Source organism: Grampus griseus, assembly GCF_964374135.1.
Source record: "Grampus griseus genome assembly, chromosome: 3".
Lineage (NCBI taxonomy): Eukaryota > Metazoa > Chordata > Mammalia > Artiodactyla > Delphinidae > Grampus > Grampus griseus.
Genome location: NC_139019.1, coordinates 159,629,719 through 159,651,997, shown reverse-complemented (window position 1 = coordinate 159,651,997; position 22,279 = coordinate 159,629,719). Strand labels below are relative to the sequence as shown.

Sequence of the window (22,279 nt, the reverse complement as noted above, 5' to 3'; positions counted from 1 at the left end):
CCTGCTGGCATACTCCTGCAGATCCCCTCCTCCCCACTGGCGGGTGGCTTGCTGAGGTTGGGAAGAGAGACCGTGACACGGTGGGATGTGTGAGGGTTTGGCCGCCAACCAGGCTGAATCCAGGCGTGGCCTCAATTTGCCGCTTGATCCTAGACTGGGTGGTTACCTTCTCTGAACAGCGACATCTTGGGGAATCTGGAATGTCTGGAACACGGAGTGTCTTCGGTGCCAAGCTGAGGATTTTGAACTTCCTGCCTGTCATTGTGGGAGCAGTCACTGGCCAGCTCGCTCCTGGCGGCCGGGGCTGGTCAGTGGTTTTTGCGCAGCCCTTGGGTGGGCGGCTGGTGGAGGACGAGATGGGTGGGGATGAGACCTGGAGCAGGGAAACCAGTCTGAAGCTTCTGTGACTGGTGATTCATGATGATGTGCAGAAACTCCTGTTCTGGTTCCGGAGCCAGAGAACGATCTCAAAGGATAAGGGTGTCTTTTCCCTCTGAGCTCCTGGACACACCGAAATCCCATCGGTCAGTGAATAGAAAATGGCTCTGGTCTGCTGCTCCTTCCTGAACGACTGTGTTGTTTGTGTTGGAATCGGGATTATTTAAGAGCATTAACATTTCCTTTTTCTAAATCGAGTTAAGTGTGTTATCTCTGAAAATAAACTACAGTCTACGTATAGAGCACGTTTAAAGTGCATAAATTTTGATTTTCATTATTGTGTATTTTAGTGATAACAGAATTGAGGGACACTTTTTTTTAGAAGGGTTTTGTGTCCACCTTTGACCAATATCTGTGGTTTTGTTTACAGATTCCCACTGGAAATCCATTATATGAATCTTATTACAAGCAGGTAAGTTTTCACTAGTGTCTTTTTGGATTGAAATTAGAGTGAGTGACTCAGAAACCACAGCTGTGAATTGCAGCCCAGTAAGGCCTTTCGTCCCTTTCTGTTTCCAAATTATCAGCTAGCAGCCAGTGTCATGGGTAATGCTTTTACCTGCTGCTCTGTTGCTGAAGCCTTGTCTCAAGTGTTGCTCCCCAATTCCAGGTAGACCCAGCATACACAGGGCGAGTTGGGGCGAGTGAAGCTGCACTTTTTCTAAAGAAGTCTGGGCTCTCAGACATTATCCTTGGGAAGGTATGTGATGAATGATAGCGATTTCTGTGGCCGCCCTCAGGGCTCCCCCGGCAGGTGAAGGCCGGCCTGTGCAGACCCCTCTTCATGCGGTCTGTACTTCCCTTGGAAGTGAGCTGGCCATTGTGAGCGTCTCGGGTCTGTAATTGGTAGATCCAAGTGCTCTGATGGCTACTGCCACCCTTTGCTTGCATAGCAGACAAGAGGCCTGAGTGCTCTTGGGATCTTGATAGCTATGGATTTATGTTGGCCTTGGAGCCAGGTGTACCTGGGTGTTCTCTGGGCTCTGCCACTGACCGCTGTGTGCCCCTGGGGGGAGGGAGGGGTGAAAGCTATTCACCTGTTCTGAGTCTGTGGCTGCTGTGGCGTATACATAAGGCCCACATGTAGCGATGGTGGCTCCTGTTTTGTGATTAAACAGTCAATGATCAGCGGTCGCACTCACGAGCATTTTTGTGTTTCCACAGATATGGGACTTGGCCGACCCAGAAGGTAAAGGGTTCTTGGACAAACAGGTATATACCCGTATACACAGAGCAAGTGGAGGGGCTGGGCCAGAGCCCCCAGGCCGGGTCACCTCTCCACTTCCTTCCTCGTTGTCTCCACTGACAAGTATTACTGGTCATAAGTGCGGACATCAGACTGTTAAAACGGGAAGGTTTCATTTTGAAATAAAAGTCTTTTGAACTCTTGGAGCCATCTTTCATGGTTAGCGTATCTGGTAATATTTTGTGTGCTTACAAGCAGTTGAAATGTTTTCAAAACGTTTTATTTTGAAATAACTTCAGACTCTGATGGAAGTTGCAAAAAATAGTTCAGTGAGTTCCCGTGTATCATTTCCCAGCTCTCACCAAACCACACTGCTCAGAAGCCTGACTCAGAGCTGACCAGTTTTATTGATACCTGCACTTTCTTGTGGTTTTTGTTTCTGTCGTATATAGTTCTATGTAATTTCATCACTTGCATAGATTCACGTAACCATCACAACAGTCAGAATCAGAACATTCTCAGACCCCAGAGTCTCCCTCATGCAGCCCATTGGTAGTCACACCCTGACCCCTGGCAACCACTGGTTCCTTCTCTGACATAATTTTGTCATTTTGAGAATGTTCTATAAATGGAATGTTATAGTACTTATGATTTTTAAGTGGTCATATTTTAATTTAGTTCAGTCTTTCCCCAAACTATATTCCAAGGGATGTTGTTCCTGGTGTCTCACTGTCCGTGATCCGACCCGTCGGGAAAGCACCGTTAGCTTTTCCTCCCTCGCTTGAGATTCACAGTACACATCTGGGTGTTAAGGGTTCTGAGGATCTTTGTGTAAGAGAGCCCTGTTAACTTTGCTTAATGCAGTTCTTCTAACCTTACTAATGTCCCCATTTCTCTACACTCTACACGGGCATTCTGTAGACATCAGCTTGAGAAAAGCTGCTCTAGTGCTCATCTCTTTGAAGAAGTTTTTAAAACCATAATTGTGTTTACAGTTTTAAAAAGAGTCCATGTTCTTAGGCCCGTTGATCAATTAAAAAAAAACTAGGTGATGCCACACGAGTCCACTAAGACTGTGGCATGGCCAGTTCTGGGTTAGGAGGAGGGCGAGGAGGAGCCAAGGCCCCTGCTGGCCTGGTTCAGGTCCTTTGTCCTTATGTGGGAAGTGAAGTCCACGTCAGGCCATTGGGGAGTAGGGAGGGTGAGTAGGAGATGCTCTGTTCAGTGAGGCCAGGGGCATCCCAGGGAATCGCGAGTGTCAATTCCCAAACAACTGTGTCTATTTCAAACCATTTTTAAAAAGTCAACACATATTTGAACCATCCTTTAGACTCTTAAACTGCAGTCTGCTACTTTTACAATCTAGCATTTCCTACATGTTGAGATTATTTTTGAAAATACATTTATTTGAAAATACATTTATTTGAAATTTTACGGTGTTCAGAAAGCAATGGGCTAAGTCCATTTTAGCATATTCATTTAAACAGTGCTCCCAGGGTGAGACCAGTTCTGCTCAACACTGTAAGTGACTTGCTCACATGTGGTCTTCCTTGTTGAAGTAAACTGAAATCCCTCTTTCCCCAAAGCCCACTGCTGCAGACAGCTCTGCCACTGCCGCTGCCAGCTGGGTGGGGTTTACGCCTCCCCCTTTTTTGGATTTGCAGGGTTTCTATGTTGCACTGAGACTAGTGGCCTGTGCACAGAGCGGCCACGAAGTTACCTTGAGCAATCTGAATTTGAACATGCCGCCGCCTAAGTTTGTAAGTGTCAAAATCCTTCAAGTTCACGTTCTTCTAATATCATCTATTTATCTATCCATGTTTTCTCTCTCCCTCTTTTTAATTTTTTTTTTAATTGCAGGGAAATTTACATAATCTAAAATTAACTGTTTAAAAATGAACAATTGGGTGACATTTAGTGCATTCACAATATTATGGTAACCATCACTTCTAACTGGTCAGAATATTTTCGTCACCCCAAAAGAAAACTCTACACCCATTAAATAATCATTCCCTATTTCCCCCTCCCCCAACCCTTGGCAGCCACTAATCTGCTTTCTGTCTCTATGCATTTGCCTGTTCTGGACATTTTATAGAGTCATACAGCTGGCTTCTTTCAGCATAATGTTTTCAAGGTTCATCCACATTGTAGCATGTGTCAGTACTTCATTCCTTTTCGTTGCTGAATAAGATTGCATTGTGCGGTCTACCCCATTTTGTTTATCCATTCGTCTGTTGGTGGACATAATAATTCATGCACAAGGAATTGTTTGCACACCTGTTTTCAGTTCTTTTGGGTCTATACCTAGGAGTAGAATTGCTGAGTTATATGGTAATCCTGTGTTTAACTTTTTGAGGTTTTTCTCCATTTTGAAAGCACTTTGAAATGTGTACCCTTATAGTGAACACATCCTCCAGTAGTAGAATTCTGTGCCAGCTACAGTGCAATGTACCTCTTTCTCCTCAGCACGACACCAGCAGCCCTTTGATGGTCACGCCGCCTTCTGCAGAGGCCCATTGGGCTGTGAGGGTAAGTGACCGGGGAAGGTGCCCCTCGGCTGTCTTTCACATGCAGTCGTTTAGCCATTTATGACGTTCAGAACATTTCATAGGACGATTGTATCATCCACTCTGTTTCAGAGTGAGTATGCCACAGAAGTTGGACAAAATACTTTTCCAAATTAGAGTCTTTGCAAAGGCTATCTATCCCCTTTTCCTATAATTGGGTGTTGCCTCCTAAGGCAGTTAGCTAAGTTTCAGATGTTGGACTCTGAAATGTTTACAGTTGAAATCTCGTATTTCTAGGTCATGTTCTGTGGTTTTGCTGCTTGGGTTGGTTAATCAGGATAAAAGGAGAAATTGTGAGAACTCTCAAGCATGAAGACTTCCAGGATGGCTTCGTAGCTTTCTTCGTTATTTCCAGCCAGTTTATGTGTTATAATTCTTTCCTTTCTGTTTTGCTCCTATTGCTTTTTGAAAAGCTTCTCTCAACACTTAATGTGTTCTTTTTAGGACAGGATGTTGTGGCTGTAGAGCTGTGTTACTGCTTCTAGAAAGAAAAACGAGTAGTGTCTCCTAATAAGTGCGGAATTTACTCCAGAAGGCAACTTGTGTATGGCTTGGAGACAGTCTCCCAGTAATAAGACCTCCTCCCAACTCACTGTGAGCGGGTTGTCACATTTCCTCACTTTTATCTGGTTTAAATACTGACATTAATAGCAGTCCTGCTATGAAATAGACACCCCTCACCCACCCCCCAGCCCCAAGTGCTTTTTTGTCCATTTTTATGGGGTTGGTGTGTTCCCTCCTTGAAAGGGTTTATATGGGAGAGGTCAGGTGCAGGGACAGGGCAGGAAGAGGCCTCAGGTGACTGAGGGGTCAGGAAGTTGCCTTTGTGAGCAATCAAGCATGTTGCTGCAGTGCCGAAGGATTTCTTTCTCTGTAGTCCAATTGCACGGCGCCTACTTTGAAAAGCAGCTGCTTTGTTGTGAAAATGGTGCCAAAGGGATCTTATTATTCCTTGAACCGTTTCGGCCCCTTTCTGGCAGGAACTGTGTTGAGGCCTCAAGAGAAGAGCTGGCGGCTGAGGAGCCTGTGAGGCCTTGGAGAGGGGAGTTGGGGCAGGAATGGCACTGTGGTGGGGCAGAGAGCTTTGCAGTCCATTCAGAGAAACGGTGACAAGTGTTAATGTTCTTTTCTGTGGTGGAAGTTCCTGGGCTTCCTGAAGCCTGAGCCAGCGAGTCTGACAGATCCAGGGAGAGTTCCACACTCCAGGCGGATGCAGGGAGTTGGGATTCTCATTGCTTATGGTGACTCGAGTACACAGTGTCTGCTTGTGCTCTGATTTGTTTTTTCTCTTTTTTTTAAAAATTGTGGTAAAATACACATAATATAAAGTTCACTACCTTTTTTAAAAAAAATTTTTATTTTTGGCTGTGTTGGGTCTTCGTTGCTGCACATGGGCTTTCTCTAGGTGAGGCAAGCAGGGGCTACTCTCCGTTACGGTGTGCGGGCTTCTCATTGTCGTGGCTTCACTTGTTGCAGAGCATGGGCTCTAGAGTGCAGCCTCAGTAGTTGTGGCGCACGGGCTTAGTTGCTCCACGGCATGTGGGATCTTCCCGGCCAGGGATCGAACCTGTGTCTCCTGCATTGGCAGGCGGATTCTTAACCACTGTGCCACCAGGGAAGCCCTGTATGTCTTCCTTGGAAACATGTCTGTTCAGATCCTCTGCCCATTTTTTCAGGTTGTTTTTTGATATTGAGTTGAATGAGTTCTTTGTATATTTTTAGATATTAACCCCTTATCAGATAAATCATTTGTAAATCTTTTCTCCCATTCAGTAGGCTGTCTTTTCATTTTGTTGGTGGTTTTCTTTGCCGTGCAAAAGCTTTTAAGTTTAATTAGGTCCCATTTCTTTATTTTTGCTTTTGTTTCCTTTGCTTTAGGAGACAGATCCAAAAAAAATATTGCTATGATTTATGTCAAAGAGTGTTCTGCCTATGTTTTCTTCTAGGAGTTTTCTGGTTTCTGGTCTTACATTTAGGTCTTTAATCCATTTTGAGCTTATTTTTTTATGTGGTGTAAGAAAATGTTCTAATTTCATTCTTTCACATGTAGCTGTCCAGTTTTCCCAGTACCACTTATTGAAGACATTGTTGTTTCTCCATTGTCTATTTTTGTCTCCTTTGTCTTAGATTAACTGACCATAAGTGCATAGGTTTATTTCTGGGCTCTCTGTTCTGTTCCATTGATCTTTGTGTCTGTTTTTTGTGCCAGTACTCTACTGTTTTGATTACTGTAGTTCTGTAACATCAGTTAGGGAGCTTGATATCTCCAGCTCTGTTCTTTCTCAAGATTGTTTTGTCTATTTGGAGTCCTTTGTATTTAATACAAATTTTAAAATTATTTGTTCTCATTCTTTGAAAAATGTCATTGGTATTTTGATAGGGATTGCATTGAATCTGTAGATTGCCTTGGGTAGTATGGTCATTTTAACAATATTAATTCTTCCAATCCATGAGCACGATATATCTTTCCATCAGTTTGTGTTGTCTTCAGTTTCTTTCATCAGTGTCTTGCAGTTTTCTGAGTATAGATCTTTTACCTCCTTAGTTAGATTTATTCTTAGATATTTTATAGTTTTTGATGCAACTGTAAATGGGATTGTTTCTTTAATTTCTCTTTCTGATAGTTCGTTGTTAGTGTACAGAAATGCAACAGAATTCTGTATAGGTTGCATCCTGCAACAAATTCATTGATGAGCTCTGGTATTTTTTTGGTGGTGTCTTGAGGATTTTCTATGTATAGTATCATGTCATCTGCAAACAGGGACAGTTTTACTTCTTCTTTTCCAATTTGGATTCCTTTTATTTCTTGTCTGATTGCTGCATCTAGGACTTCCAATACTATATTGAAGAAAAGTAGCAAGAGTGGGGGCATCCTTGTCTTGTTCCTGATCTTAGAGGAAATGCTTTCAGCCTTTCACCATTGAGTATAATGTTTGCTGTGGGCTTATCATATATGGCCATTATTATGTTGAATTATGTTCCTTCTCTACCCACTTTCTGGAGAGTTTTTATCTCAAATGGATGCTGAATTTTGTCAAAAGCTTTTACTGCATCTATTGAGATGATCATATGATCTTTATTCTTCAATTTGTTAATGTTATGCTATTGATATTGAACCCATCCTTGCATCCCTGGAATAAATTCCACTTGATCATGGTGTATGATCCTTTTAATGTATTGTTGAATTTGGTTTGCTAATATTTTATTGAGGATTTTTGCATCCATATTCATCAGTGATATTGGCCTGTAATTTTCTTTGTCTGGTTTTGGTATCAGGGTGATGCTGGCCTTGTCGAATGAGTTTGGAAGCTTTCCTGCCTCTTAAATTTTTTGCGGTAGTTTGAGAAGGATAGGTGTTAACTCTTCTTTAAATGTTTCGTAGAATTTGTCTGGTTCCTGGACTTTGTTGGGAGTTTTTAAAATTACTAATTCAGTTTCATTACTGGTAATCGGTCTGTTCACATTTTCTATTTCTTCCTAATTCAGTCTTGGGAGAGTATACATTTCTAGCAATTTATCCATGTCTTCTAAGTTTTCCAATTTGTTGGCATATAATTGTTCATAGTAATCCCCTATTATCCTTTGTATTTCTGTGATGTCAATTATAATTTCTCCTGTTTTATTTCTGATTTTATTTATTTAGGCCCCCCTTTTTTTTTTTCCTTGATGAGTCTGGCTAAAGGCTTATCAATTTTGTTTATCTTTTCAAAGAACCAGCTCTTACTTTCATTGATCTTTTATATTGTCCTTTTGGTCTCTTTTTCATTTATTACTGCTTTGATCTTTATTATTTCCTTCCTTCTACTAACTTTGGGTTTTGTTTGTTTTTCTTTTTCTAGTATCTTTTGGTGTAAGGTTAGATTGTTTGAGATTTTTCTTGTTTCCTTAGGTAGGCTTGTAGCACTATAAACTCCCTCTTAGAACTGCTTTTGCTGTATACCATAGATTTTTTAAAAAATATTTAAATTTTACTGGAATATAGTTGATTTACAATAGTATACCACAGAATTTGGATCACTTTGTTTCCATTTTCATTTATCTCCAGGTATTTTTTGATTTTCTCTTTGATGTCTTCAGTGACCCATTGGTTGTTTAGTAACATATTGTTTAGAATGCATGTGTTTGTGTTTTTTGCAGTTTTTTTCCTGTAGTTGATTTCTAGTCTCATACTGTTGTGGTCAGAAAGACTGATACGATTCCAGTCTTAAATTTATTGAGACTTGCTTTGTGCTGTAGTGTGTGATCTGTCCTGGAGAATGTCCGACGTGCACTTGAATGTGTATTTTGCTGTTTTGGGATGGAATGTTCTATATATATATCTATTAATTTCATCTGATCTAATGTATCACTTAAGGCCATTCTTTCCTTATTGATTTTCTGTTTAGATGATCTATTGATGTAAGTGGGGTATTAAAATTCCCAATTATTATTGTATTACTGTCAATTTTTCCCTTTATGTTAATATTTGCTTTAGGTATTTTGGTGCTTCTATGTTGGGTGCATATCTGTGTTTACAATTGTTATATCTTCTTGTTGGATTGACCCCTTTATCATTATGTAATGCCCTTCTTTGTCTTTTGTTACAGTCTTTGTTTTACAGTTCTTTTGTCTGATGTAAATATTGCTACCCCAGCTTTCTTTTCATTTCCATTTGTGTGGAATATCATTTTCTAACCCCTCATTTTCAGTCTGTGTGTGTCTTTAGATCTGAAGTCTCTTAAAGGCAGCATATAGATGGGTCTTGTTTTTTATCCATCCAGCCACTCCATGTTTTTTGATTGGAGCATTTAGTCCATTTACATTTAAAGTAGTCATTGATAGGTATGTACTTATTGCCATTTTGTTCATTATTTTCAGTTCGTTTTGGTAGTTTTATTATTGTTGTTCCTTTTTTTCTTTTTTTTAAATGCATGCTTTTCTAATTCTTGGTGGTGTTATTCCCATTTTTTTAAAATTAAATTTATTTATTCATTTTTGGCTGCGTTGGGTCTTCCTTGCTGCACGTGGGCTTTCTCTAGTTGCGGCGAGCGGGGGCTACTCTTCGTTGTGGTGCACGGGCTTCTCATTGTGGTGGCTTCTCTTGTTGTGGAGCACGGGCTTTAGGCACGTGGGCTTCAGTGGTTGTGGCACACGGGCTCAGTAGTTGTGGCTCATGGGCTCTAGAGCGCAGGCTCAGTAGTTGTGGCGCACGGGCTTAGTTGCTCCGTGGGGTGGGATCTTTCCCAGACCAGGGCTCAAACCCATGTCCCCTGCATTGGCAGTCGGATTCTTAACCACTGCGCCACCAGGGAAGTCTGAGTTCCTTTTTTCTTCGCTCTTTTCCCTTGTGATATGGTGACTTTCTTTAGTGTTATGTTTGGATGCTTTTCTCTTTTGTGTCTATGTAGATCCATTATAGGTTTTTGGTTTGTGGTTACCATGAGGTTCATGTATAACAACGTATGCATAGGTGAGTATTTTAAGTTGATGCTCTCTTAGATTTAGAACGCATTCTAACAATCGTACATTTTTACTTCCCCTCACCACATTTTGTTTTTGACATCGTATTTTGCATCTTCTTATTTTGTGTTTTTCTTAACTACTTATTGTAGAAATAGATGATTTTACTGCTGGTCTTTTAACGTTCCTACTAGCTTTATAAGTGGTTGATCCCTACCTTTACTGTATGTTTGCCTTTACCAATGAGATTTTTTTCCTTTCATAATTTTCTTGTTTCTAGTTGTAGCCTTTTCTTTTCCACTTAGAGAAATCTCTAGCGTTTCTCATAAGGCTTGTTTAGTGGTACTGAACTCTTACTTTTGCTTGTCTGTAAAACTCTTTATTTATCCTTCAAATCTGAATGATAATCTTGCTCAGTAGAGAGTATTCTCGGTTGTAAGTTTTTTCTTTCAGCACTTTGAATATATTGTGCCGGTTCCTTCTGGCCTGTAAAATTTCTGCTGAAAAGTCAGCAGAGTTTTATGGGACTTTGCTTGTATGTAACTACTTACTTTTATGTTGTTGCTTTTAAGATTCTCTCTTTATCTTTAATTTTTGCCATTTTAATCATGATGCCTTGGTGTGGACCTCTTTGGATTCATCTTATTTGGAACTTTCTGTGCTTCCTGGACCTGGATATCTGTTTTCTTCCCCAGGTTATGGAAATTTTCAGCTATTTCTTGAAATAAGCTCACTGTCCCTTTCTCTCTCTCTTCTCCTTCTGGGACCCTTATGATGTGAATGTTAGTATGCTTGAAGTTGTCCTAGAGGTCCATCTTAACCATTTTTAAGTGTATAGTTCAGTAGTGTTAGACACATTCACGTTGTTGTGTAACCATCACCACTGTCCATCTCTAGAACGTTTTCATCTTGCAGAATAAAACTCTGTCCCCATTAAACACTAACTTTCCATTCCCCCTCCCCCAACCCATGGCACCCACCATGCTACTTTCTGTTTATTAACCTGAGTACTTTAGGAACCTCATGTAAGTGGAGTCATAGAACATTTATGTTTTTGTAACTGACTTATTTCATTCTGCCTAATGTTTTTATGGTTCATCCATATTGTAGTGTGCATCAGTGTTTTATTCCTTTTAATGGCTGAATAATGTTCCATTGTATGGATGGACCATTTTGTTTATCCATTGTTCCATTGATGGACACTTGTCGAGAGTATTTTCCTAGGGCTCCCAGTGGCCCCAGCTTGTGGTCAGAGTGGTGAGAGGTTTGCCATATCCTCACTTCCCCTTGCCACAGGCTTTATTTCCATAGGAGGGCAGACTGGAGGCCCCTGCCCAGACCCTCCTCACTGACAGCTCCCTTTACATGCTGCCCGCATTTTGTATTTCAGAATGGTAGAGGCTGCTATTCTGCATTGCAAACCCTGCCCAGCCCTTCACTCTGTTCCTGAGGAGCTTTATTATTTATTTATTTTTTATTGTCAGACACAGAGGACTTCTTATGCTTAAAGTTGATTTTGATAATTAGTTGCTTACATCTTTGGTTTATTTTTATATTTGGTTCTTTAGTTGTTTAAGTTCTATGGATTGATATCCAGATTTCGTTCTTCGTTCTTTCATCTTTCTCATCCTAGTGAGCTAGGAGGTAGGTAGGAATGACCTTGGTCTCCCAGGCATCCCCTGTGGCAGAGAGTGAAGCCCAGCTCCTCTCTCCCCTGTTGATCTTGGCCACCACATCCATAGTCACCAGAGGACTGTATCCTTCTGGCTAGAGTTCACTCTGGAAGTGCAGTAGGACAGTCGTGTACTCTTAGGTGAGCCCAGCACTGTGTCCTTGCCCATTTTCAATCAGCTTCAGGCCAGGGCTCATTTTGGACTCTCACACTTTTTCACTCAGGCTGTTTCTTTCCAACTAGGTAGAAGAAAAGGCAAAATTTGATGGAATTTTTGAAAGCCTCTTACCCATCAGTGGTTTGCTTTCTGGAGACAAAGTCAAGCCAGTCCTCATGAACTCAAAGCTGCCTCTTGATGTCCTGGGTAGGGTAAGTGGTTCTCTCACACCGGGCACTGCTGCTGAATCCAGTCAGCCCCATGCTCACCCCCCACGGACACTTCGAGGCCTTGCTGCACAGCCATGCAGTGTTGGGTTTCATAAGAGCCAACATGGGTGGAGCAATTGCTGCAGTTGGGCTGGCTTGGGGCCTCACAGGGTGCAGCTCACAGAGGCTCCCCAGCACACATGGGGAGCAGCCTGAGAAGTGCACTCACTACCCAGGGCTCGGGGCAGGCAGAGCTGGGACTCAAACCCAGACTGTGATTTCCCCCTCTGCATTGTGCTTCTAGGGGAAGAGTATGGGCATATATGTCTGTATTTCTTTTCTATTTTTAATTTTTGTTTTTTCCTGCCTAGGAACCTAAGGTAAAGGTACTTTCAATTCTGCTGCAAGTTTAGATAAAATTTTATGCATTCCCCCCATTTTTATTTAAAAAAAAGCCTCAGTTTTGTTCCTATTAAATACAAGTTTTTTAGGTACAGGTTTCTAAACCAGACTGTTTTCCTTCTAATGGGTTTGCGTTATGGCCCCTCATGTTTGCTCTGTGCACAAAGCCCAGTTCTGCATGGCTATCTCTGTGCTGAGTTTCCCGCTCTGGGTTGAGAGGGGATGGATGTTGTCATCTCTCTGGATGGAATTGCTGGTGTGGCAGGTGCAGACCTAGAGCAGGAGGGTGGAGCATGGTCCCTGCTGCCCCAGGCCACGCCTGTGGGTCTGGCTCATGACATTTGGTAGAACCATGGGGAAGGGTGCAAATTCCTACCCACTTGGATTCACCTAATAATTTTCCTGTTTGAATATCACTTTTGCAGATACTGGCCCATTTGATAGGATCCAGATAGGACTTTGTTTTGAAATGAGGCCACTAAGAAAGGAGATCTCACAGATCCCTTTGTCTTCTTTTTGGCTGTGGTGTGGTGTAGACGGAGGCCTGTGATGGGGACCCACGCTGATCACCAGTGGTCTTTATGAGGCAGGATGGGGTGATCTGCTCCTGCACAGTGTGACAGTTCTTCAAAATACCTGAAAGTTGGGTGTAATAATGTTGTAGAGCCAAATCCTGAACAAGACAAAGAGATCAACAGAGGTGGAGTGTGCTTTATTAGAAAGGGAGCTACGGCTAGGAAGGGTGAGTTCTGCAGATCTTCTACCTTGGCTCCAGGTCTTGTCCACAGGGGTCACTTCTCATCTACTCCTCTCTCGGTCTCTCCCTCCCTCCAAGCATCAACCCACACGTGCACGCGTTCATGCACGCATGCGTCGGTATGCATGCATCCATGTCCATGCACCCATCCATCCATGCATGCATCCACATTCACGCACCCATCCATGCATGCGTGCATTCACACCCATGCATGCATCCGTGTCCATGCACCCATCCATCTGTGGTTGTATCAATGCACTCAGGCATCCATCCTTGCATCTGTGCACCCACTCATTCACCTGTGCATCCCTGTACCCACGCATTATGCATCCATTTAGTCATTCAGAAGCATTTTTCGGAGTCTGCTCTGGGCCAGCTTTGTACTGAGCACTGGGAAAATGGGGATGAAATTAAATACAGTCCAGGAGATCAAATAAGTAAGTAATAGTTAAGATCTTGGTATTTATTGAGGGCTTAGTATGTGCTAGATCCTATTCTAGCGCTTTGCAGGAATGAAGTCACCAGGTACTTGCAACTACTTTGTTATGAATGGTGTCACTTCCATTTTCCATGTGAGGAAATGGGGGTCCTTCAGAGTGGCTGGTTAGTCGCTCAGGGTTGCATGGAGAAGGGAATGAGGTCCTGGTGGTCCCCAGAGCCTGCACTCTTCCCTGGTGCTTCCCTCCCCTGCCCAACCATTGCCTCCCTGATAATCACAGTTCTGCTTGCTGGGGACAATGGTAGAGGGGGAGGTTCCTGAAAGCCTCCCCCAGAGGAGGGAGAGCAGAGGGGTACAGGGCAGGCAGGGAAGCAGAGGGGTACAGGGCAGGCAGGGAAGGCTGCCTAGAGTAGGTGCCCCTGGGTTGTAGCCTTTAGAGGGAAGGAACAGGTTGCAGATGATGGGTTGAGAAGGCCAGGCACAAAACAGCATGAGCAGAGGCAGCCTGGCACGCTGAGTACTGCTGATATTCTCACCAGGCGGTTCTACCCCCGGGGGATGTAGAGCAGTACCTGGAGACATTTTTGCTTGTCCCACCTGGGTTGGGTGTTACTGATATCAGGTAGGTTGAGGTCATGGTTGCTTCTCAGTATCCTATAATGCACAGGATGTCCCACCACAGAGATGATCTGGCCCCGAATATCAGTGGTGCTGTGGCAGGGGAGGACTGTGGAGTCAGGAAGGCCTGTATGTGCCGTATTTTGGGGAACATTACTCTTCTGAGATTCTGCTTCTTAAATTGAGACCAAAGACGTAAAACACTCAGCCGAGTGCCCGACACCTTTAAAAGGACATCCATATGCTTGAGGGGACTGCGAACAATTTGAAGTCCCTAGAGATCAAGGTGGAGTCCCAGGAGACTGGGCTGGGGTTGAGGGACCAGCTAAGGGCACAGTGGTCTCCATGTGCACAGGGACTGGATGCCGTCAGCAGGGTGAGGTGGGGTGAGAGTGCATTCTAGAGCAGGTCCTGTGGTTACCCTGGGTACAGGACTAGAGGCAGGGAGGCCAACTGGAAGCTCTGGCCTCTGTGGAGTGTTGGAGAGAGGCCCAAGCCAAGGACACAGCAGCAGGGGGTGAAGAGGAGGGTCCACATGTGAGAAACATCCCTGGGCTGAAGATCCTAGTGATTGATTGGGGGCGCGGGTACCAGCATATGTAGCATCACAGATGGACCCTGGGCTTCTGCCTGGCTCTGGGCACTGGTGCCATGTGCAGCACTGTCCAAGTCAGACAGGCTTCTGGTCCTGGCGAGCTGACTTGGGTCAGGAAGCTAGTGCCTTGGTTGTACTTTAGAAAACCCAGCACACAGCCTTTGATCCATGCCTGCCTTGTCTTTCAGGATGCTAGGTCGGCCTGGCATATTTTGTGGGATCTTTCTCACCATCCACTGATAAGGGAGAGGAGACAAGATCCCACAGGCCTACTCAAATGCATTCCCGTGGCCCTGCCGTGAATGGGGGCAGGGGCTAGATGTGTGTGTGTCTGTGTGTGTGTGTGTCAGTCAGTGGGGGCGGGAAGGCGGGCTTGTGTTCAGAGCAACACCTGCACCAAAACCAAAGAATCTAAAAATCAGGGTGGACGTGATTACAATCATGATCATTTGTTAGAGAAAATGAATGTTAATATGGTGGAAAGGATCTTGGAATTGACAGTATTTCATTGGATGATGGTTTTTCAGAGAACCTACAGACTGGTTCTTAAATGCATTTTGATTGCCTTGTCTTAACCCTGGTGTGCAGTCAGAATCTGAGTTCTGGTGGGCATGTGTGCTGCCACACAGGCCCTTCCTCCCAGCAGTCCCTTGGTACCGCCCCCCGCTAAGCCTTGCTGCTCTCTTCCCTTGCAGGTCTGGGACCTCAGTGACATCGACAAGGACGGGCACCTGGACAGAGATGAGTTTGCTGTGGTAGGCCCCTGCTGTGACTCTCTTTTCCCACTCTGCTGACGAAGCAAATGTGCAGCTCATGTGGGGGTTTCTTGTTTAATTTTTTTAATGTCTATTTTGACATAATTTGGGTGTAATTTGACAGAGAATTCTTTCGAATCTTCACTCAGATTCCCCAGTGTTGCTGTTTTACTACACTGTTTTATCCTTCTCCCTCTCTCCCTCTCCTCTCCCCTTCCTTCTCTCCTTCTCTCTCATTTGCATATGAATGTATACATGGATATGTATACACAATTAATTTTCCCTTTGAACCATTTTGAAGTAAGTTTCAGACATGGGCCTTTTCATCCTGAAATACTTCAGTGTCTGTATCCCCAAACCAGAGAATTCTCTTGCATAACTGCTGTCCAGTTCAAAATCAGGAAATTGGCATTGTCTAATTTATTACAGTATCTATTATGATAGGTTATATCATATATGTTATATATTAGTATATCTATTACTGTATTAATCTATTATCTAATCTAAGGATATTATTCACATTTTGCCAGTTGTTCCCAAAATGTCCTTTATAGTGAAAGAGACTACAGCCTCGTGTTCTTTTTTTTTTTTTTTTTTTTTTTTGCGGTACATGGGCCTCTCACTGTTGTGGCCTCTCCCATTGCGGAGCACAGGCTCAGCGGCCATGGCTCACGGGCCCAGCCGCTCCGCGGCATGTGGGATCTTCCCGGACCGGGGCACGAACCCGTGTCCCCTGCATCGGCAGGCGGACTCCCAACCACTGCGCCACCAGGGAAGCCCCAGCCTCGTGTTCTTATAATCTAGATCAGCTCCTGCGTCTGTCTTTGTGTCTCATGGCCATGTGGGCATTTTTAAGGCCAGTGGTGTGTAGTGTGTCCTTCGGTGTGGGGTTGTCTGCTGTTTCCTGATGATGATCCAGGCCATGCACTTTTGTGTGGCAGGTCCCCACCGAGGTGATGCTTGTTCTCCCCAGGGCACATGACATCGATAGGACATGTGATGTCTTATTCCATGTCTTACTACCTTGATGTCAACCTTGACCCGACCTTGATCAAGTTTGGGGTGGAGGCTTCAGGATTCTCTCTTTTCCTTTGTGCTCAATCTTTCATGAGAGACACGTGGAGACTGAATACCCTGTTGTTACCCCTACAACTCTCACCCGCTAGTTCTTGCGTCCTCCCAGGAGTCTCACCTGAATCAGTCAGGTTTCTGGTAGTTGCCAGATGATGATTTTCTAATTCTGTCATTCCTTGCACATCTTCTAGCTGGCCTTCTACTGTAAGGAACTTGTTCATATCAGGGTGGACTTATGGATGTGTCCTCTGTTCTCTGTTCCATGGTTTATAATCCTTTACTGGCATGATTTATTTTGCCCAGTGGGAGTTCCTCCCAGCTGACTCCTTTGTCATTTGGTCACATCATATCATTCTTGAGCACTTGCTTACTTTTGGCACGATAGGATTTTCCTTGCTCTTTCCTTGCTCTTTTTTCTTGCTCTCTCAGCTCCATCATCAGCCATTTTTCCAGGGACCCCCAGTTCCTTATAGTGGAGAATGGTATTAGAAACCAGGATCTGGGCACTGGGGTGCTCAGTGCCCCTGCGATGCCACTGCTTCCAGGCCTTCTCAGCAGACAGAGCTGGGAAGTAGGCATATGTGTAGACATGCCCACCAGGTGCCCTAGCAGCCTGCCATCTACTTCCACGTCTGCTTCTGTTCATGCCAGAGCCCTGACACTCCCACCCTCTTCTCCTTTTAGCAGCAGTGCTAGATCTATGTGAGGATTGGGGCTCTTGTGTCCTATGGGCTGCCTTCCCATTCAGCTGCCCTCCCTCCACACCCCCGTAGCTCACCATTCACCTCTCCCAGCTGCCTGCTGCACTGACTTTGCCTGGCTCTCACCTCCCCACCCTGGGCCCATGTCATTCTGTCCCTCTTTTTCTTTCTCCCTTCCCCTCTCCTTACTCACATCTTTGATCTTTCTCTCCCGTTCATGAGATTTATTCACTCATCTCATTCCGTTAAATCTCAAAGTAGAATAAAGTAGCCCCTTGTAGATAAGGACAATGCTGTAATAAACAGTAATTAAGTTCAAGCAGAAAAAAAAAAGCTGGGAATTCCTAAGTCATAGAAAACGATGAACTATATCCATATCCCTAAGGTACATCTTCTGTTTTAGGAATTTTAAATGTCTTTAAAATGTGATTTTACAACATACAAATGAATGAAAGCTTGTTATTATCTTACTGTACTATGGTGTAAAGCCTTTGAGATTTTAAACTTCTAGGTTAAATTTAAACCATTTGCCAAGGAAATTATCAATTTCTCTTACAATTCCACTCATAATCCCTTACACCCCATAGTACTCAGTTGTGTTTTTTTCCCCCACACATCGACTCTGTTTTGCCTTTTTTACTTTGAGCATGTTCCATGTTTCTCCATCATCCTGTTCTTTTCACTAGCTGTCCATTATTATTTTTTTTATTGTGGTAAAATACACATAACAAAATTTACCGCATAACAAAATTTACCATCATAACCATTTTTATTTAGTTTTTAAAATATTTATTTATTTATTTGGCTGTGCCTGGTCTTAGTTGCGGCACGTGGGATCTTCATTGCCGCGTGTGGGATCTTCGTTGTGTCATGTGGGATCCTTTTAGTTGCGGCATGTGGGATCTAATTCCCTGACCAGGGATTGAACCCCGGCCCCCTGCATTGGGAGCATGGAGTCTTAACCACTGGACCACCGGGGAAGTCCCATCATAACCATTTTTAAGTGTACGGTTCAGTGGTATTAACACATTCACATGGTTGTGCAACCATCACCACCATCCATCCCCAGAACTCTTTTCACCTTGCAAAACTAAACCTCTGTCCCCATGAAACACTAACTCCCCATCCCCCCTCCCCCAAGCCCCTCATTATTTGTTTTTATATTTCTTTTGATGGCATTTGACTTCAGGTGTTAGTTAGTATCATTGAACTGCCTTTGGGGTGGTCTCCAGGAAGGGGTGATTGGCCTGGAGTGAACCCAGGAACACGCCTCTCTCCTCATAACCTCATGAGCCCTGAATTTCTACTTTTGTTTTTATCATTTCTCATCATTTCAGCCAAGATTTATATTCTTTTATAAGTGGGTCTTAGAGTTGTGTCATTTTGTGTTTCTTTTCATCACTAGCTGAGTTTGGCATTTAGTACAGTTTTTAAGTGACTGTAAATTTTTACCTGTGTTAATGATCTGTTGGTAGCAACTTAAAGACTAGTTTGAAGTGGGGGGGGTTGTCATTTTGGTTTTGTTTGTTACTTTTTAAAATAGACTTTTCAATCCTTGTTTTAGACAAAGTTTATTTTCCCCTGCCTACCTCGAGCAGGAGAGCCACCTGTCCATCCTCAGCACACACGCCCTTTTGGGTAGTTTTGTGTCTCCTGAATATCTTGAGGTACATGCAGCTCTCACGGTGTGCCTTTTTTTCCCCTTCCAGTTTTCTTGAGATGTAATTGACAGACAGCACTATATAGGTTTAAGGTGTACTATCATGGTGAGTCTGTAGACTTCCACGTTCCATTACTTTGAAAGTCGTCAGACCTGGAGACAGTGGCCTTGCTGTGTGGCGAAGGGACATGTGTGGAGTCTGGCATGATTGTATTCCTTTTGTACTCATTTCAGTCTCTTGTGATTAAACATATGTCTTAGAAAATTATGCATTGGCAGTGTAGCTCATCAGAAAGGTTTATTTTTACTGTGTTCCATTTGGAAGCAACCTCAAAAAGAGCAGTCTTCATCACATCACTGCAGCCCCTGAAAGAGCTGCCCTCTGCCCACCCTGGCCCTGGGCCTCGCCACCTGAACGCCGTTCTCTTTTGTGCTCACAGGCCATGCACTTGGTGTACCGAGCCCTCGAGAAGGAGCCTGTGCCCTCCGCCCTGCCCCCATCCCTCATCCCACCGTCCAAGAGGAAGAAGACGGTGTTCCCGGGAGCTGTGCCTGTCCTGCCTGCCAGCCCCCCGCCGAAAGACAGCCTCCGCTCCACGCCTTCCCACGGCAGCGTCAGCAGCCTGAACAGCACTGGAAGCCTGTCTCCCAAGCACAGTATCAAGCAAACACAGGTACGGTGCCCTCTGCATGCGTGGCCACGTCTCCGAGCAGCTGTTTGCACTGCTGTGTAGAGTGCCAGCGAGATGTTTCTCAGCAGCACGTAGTTCGTGACCCAAGAAGGGTAAAGTCTGTGATTAAATTAAATCTTTACAATAGGTGTCGTAGTCCTCTCTGGCTGCTGTGACAGTGCTGTAGACTGGGTGGCTTCTAAACAGCTGATATTTATTTCTCACAGTTCTGGAAGCTGGAAGTCCAAGATCGAGGTGCCGACAGATTTGGTGTTTGGTGGGGCAATTCCTGGTTCACAGGTGGCCGTCCTCTTGCTGGGTCCTCACATGGCGGAAGGGCCATGGAAGCTCTCTGGGGTCCCTTTTTTAAGGGCACTAATCCCATTCGTGAGGGCTCTGTCCTCACGACCTAATCACCTCCCAAAGGCCCCACTTTCTAATGCCATCACAATAGGGCTTAGGACTTCCAGCGTATGAATTGAGCGGGGGGGGACACAAACATTCAGACCATAGCAACAGGGATTCAGAATTAAGTTTCTCATTCACTTACACATAAATACCGCCTTTCCCCAGCACTACTCACCCCTCTGCCCCTCCTGCCTCGGGCAGACCCTCTGCTGGGAGGGCGTGTCCCCAGATTGCATACTGAGGCACCTGGCGTCGTGAGCCTCTGCTCACGGGGCACCTCATCTGGGGAGCCTGGTGTGACCACACCCTGGACCAGCCACCCTCTACCTGCTCTCTTCTAGATTTCCCACAGCTGGCCTGTTACGCGGTTAATTATGTATCATCTGTCCAGTTCCCCCCCAAACCCCCGCCATTAGCTTCATGAGAGCAGAGTTCGTTCTTGGTTATAATCTCAGCATCTAGAAGAATCTCTGGTACTCTGATGCTCATTAAAAATATGTTGAGTAATCAGGTAATTAAGGGAGGTATCCATCTCGTGTTAGGAAGACAGGAGGGGGCTCCAGCTCTCCATGTGACAGTATCTTATATGTCAAAAAAGACGTTTCTTGTTCTTGCAAAGGCAGCATCATAATGGGCTCTTTGTAAAAGGGCACCTTGGAGATTGTCTAAAACGTGCAAGGACGTGAGTTACATGTGGAATCATGCTTTACTTTCTACCTCATTTGTGGTTTCAAAGCCAAAGCAATGAGTTGTGACAAGAAGGCCAGCCAGCACCCCATGCAAGTTTGGAATATGATAAAAATGAAAACAAGAAAGGCATAATGAGACAGTGATTTCTCTTGATAGTGACATAATTTTAAAGTTAAATATTCGACTTGCAAGGCTCATTTTCAAGGAGCTTATCACATCCTAGAGTAAAAAAAAGAGATCAGAGAGGGTCGATGAGGCTTGGTCATAGGGGCTAACACAACTCCCCTCACCACTCTGGCCAGTTGGAGAGGCGTGGCCTCTGGTTGGTGAGTTGTATGCGGCTCTCTGTGAAGGAGCCCAGCCTCAGATGGCCCAGCCTGGGCACCTTTGCCAGCTCACCAGCCGTGCCCGGCACTTCCTGGGGGTGCTGCAGTGACTGTGCGATGGGCCCCTGCCCTCTGTGGGGAGACAGACGATAAGCAAATTGGTAAACTAAGGAAGGTCCACCAGTCATGAGAAAGCAGAGCAGGGCCTGGCCTGGAAGTGTCGGGGTGAGGAAGGGGGCGTGCTCCCGTGGGTGGGGCCAGCTGGCAGGCTACCGCTGCCGCGGTGACATCTGAGCTAACACCTGAATGATAAGCCATCTGAGGACTGGTGCATGGCAAGGCTCTCAAGTGGAAACGCTCCGTGTGTCCTTGAAACCGGAAAAAGGCTGAGGCAGGGTTAGCCAGGGGATGGTGAGATGGAGTCGGAGAAGCGGGGCTGAGGCCAGCTACTTAGACCTACATGAGCTGCTGTGTTTCAAGACCCAACACCTTGAGTGCAGAATTCTTGCCGAAAGCTCTTAAGTACCGTAGGTTAGGCTAGATGGAGTATGTTTTACTGACAAGGAAGCAGGCAGGGCTGAAGTTGTTGTTGGGTGCAGGCCAGCCAGCCTCATAATACCACCCCCTGGTGATCTGGCAGCTCTCCCCAGATCCCAGGAGCATGCTGCTGACCCCCCTGACTAGACCAGTTGTACTAGTGGCCGCTCTTGGGGGTCACAGGTGGGGGTGTCTTTGTCCCCGTGGAAGAGGGGCAGCTGGTGGAATTGCAGACATGAGAACGGGCATTTCTGTGGACCCACAAGTTCCATGCTTTCCCCTCCCCCACTTTCCTCATCCCCAGGGCAACAACACCCTACCTGGGGCCCCCAGAGGGCCGCCCAGTCCAGCTCTCGTGGCCATATGTGAGGGGAAGCCCCTTCCAGCCACCAGGGTCTGTTGCCATTGACTGGAGGCCTACAGCTGCTAAGCTGACCTTAAACCCAGCCCTTTCCAGGAGACCCAGCTCCAAGGGGGAGGTTGTTCAGTGTTGGATTTTTAGCTAAGTAGGCATCGGATTCTTGCTGCTGACATACCCTGAGACCCCCAGAAATGAGGCAGCAAGTTCATTGTGTTTGCGCAACGAATGTCTGGATCCTCATCATCCCAGAGGCGTGATCTGTTGGGGCCCATGGGACCCAGAAACCAATCCCGCCTCAGCTCAGCTTGTCTGACCATTGCTCCTTCTTCTGTGGGCATCTCAGTGTCAGCGTATGAGCTCGTTCCAGGCTCTTGACTTAAAGACAGCAAGCCTCTTCATTAAAGCTCCTTTATGTGCATCTTTACGTCTCCTCTGAACTGTTCAATGACAGACCTGAGGTGGCTTAGAAAATTCCTGTAATGCAGCAGGTAAAACGCTATCTCAGTTCTCGCTGCCTGAGCCTTTGCAATTTGAATCTGGTCCATAAATTCTGATGATTTTTTTTTTTTTTTTTGATAAATCCTTGCTGTCCTAAATCATTCTACTCCCTACCCCAA

At 44.9% G+C, this 22,279-nt stretch overlaps 1 protein-coding gene across 14 annotated transcripts in view; it reads left to right on the top strand.

Annotated features, from left to right (window-relative positions):
* The window catches only part of EPS15L1 (epidermal growth factor receptor pathway substrate 15 like 1), a 101,023-nt gene that overhangs the window by 22,240 nt on the left and 56,504 nt on the right, over positions 1-22,279 (top strand). For 10 of the 14 annotated variants that reach the window (XR_014296602.1, XM_082652579.1, XM_082652584.1 and 7 more), the window contains exons 2-9: positions 809-850; positions 1,049-1,138; positions 1,603-1,650; positions 3,289-3,384; positions 4,091-4,153; positions 11,546-11,671; positions 15,175-15,234; positions 19,110-19,343. Coding sequence is in view for 13 of the 14 variants with exons in the window: in XM_082652579.1 (XP_082508705.1) it covers positions 809-850; positions 1,049-1,138; positions 1,603-1,650; positions 3,289-3,384; positions 4,091-4,153; positions 11,546-11,671; positions 15,175-15,234; positions 19,110-19,343 (759 nt within the window). In the remaining variant the exon portion in view is untranslated. The remainder of the gene's footprint in view (positions 1-808; positions 851-1,048; positions 1,139-1,602; positions 1,651-3,288; positions 3,385-4,090; positions 4,154-11,545; positions 11,672-15,174; positions 15,235-19,109; positions 19,344-22,279) is intronic. The other 4 variants (XM_082652585.1, XM_082652575.1, XM_082652583.1 and 1 more) reach the window with 4 other exon arrangements.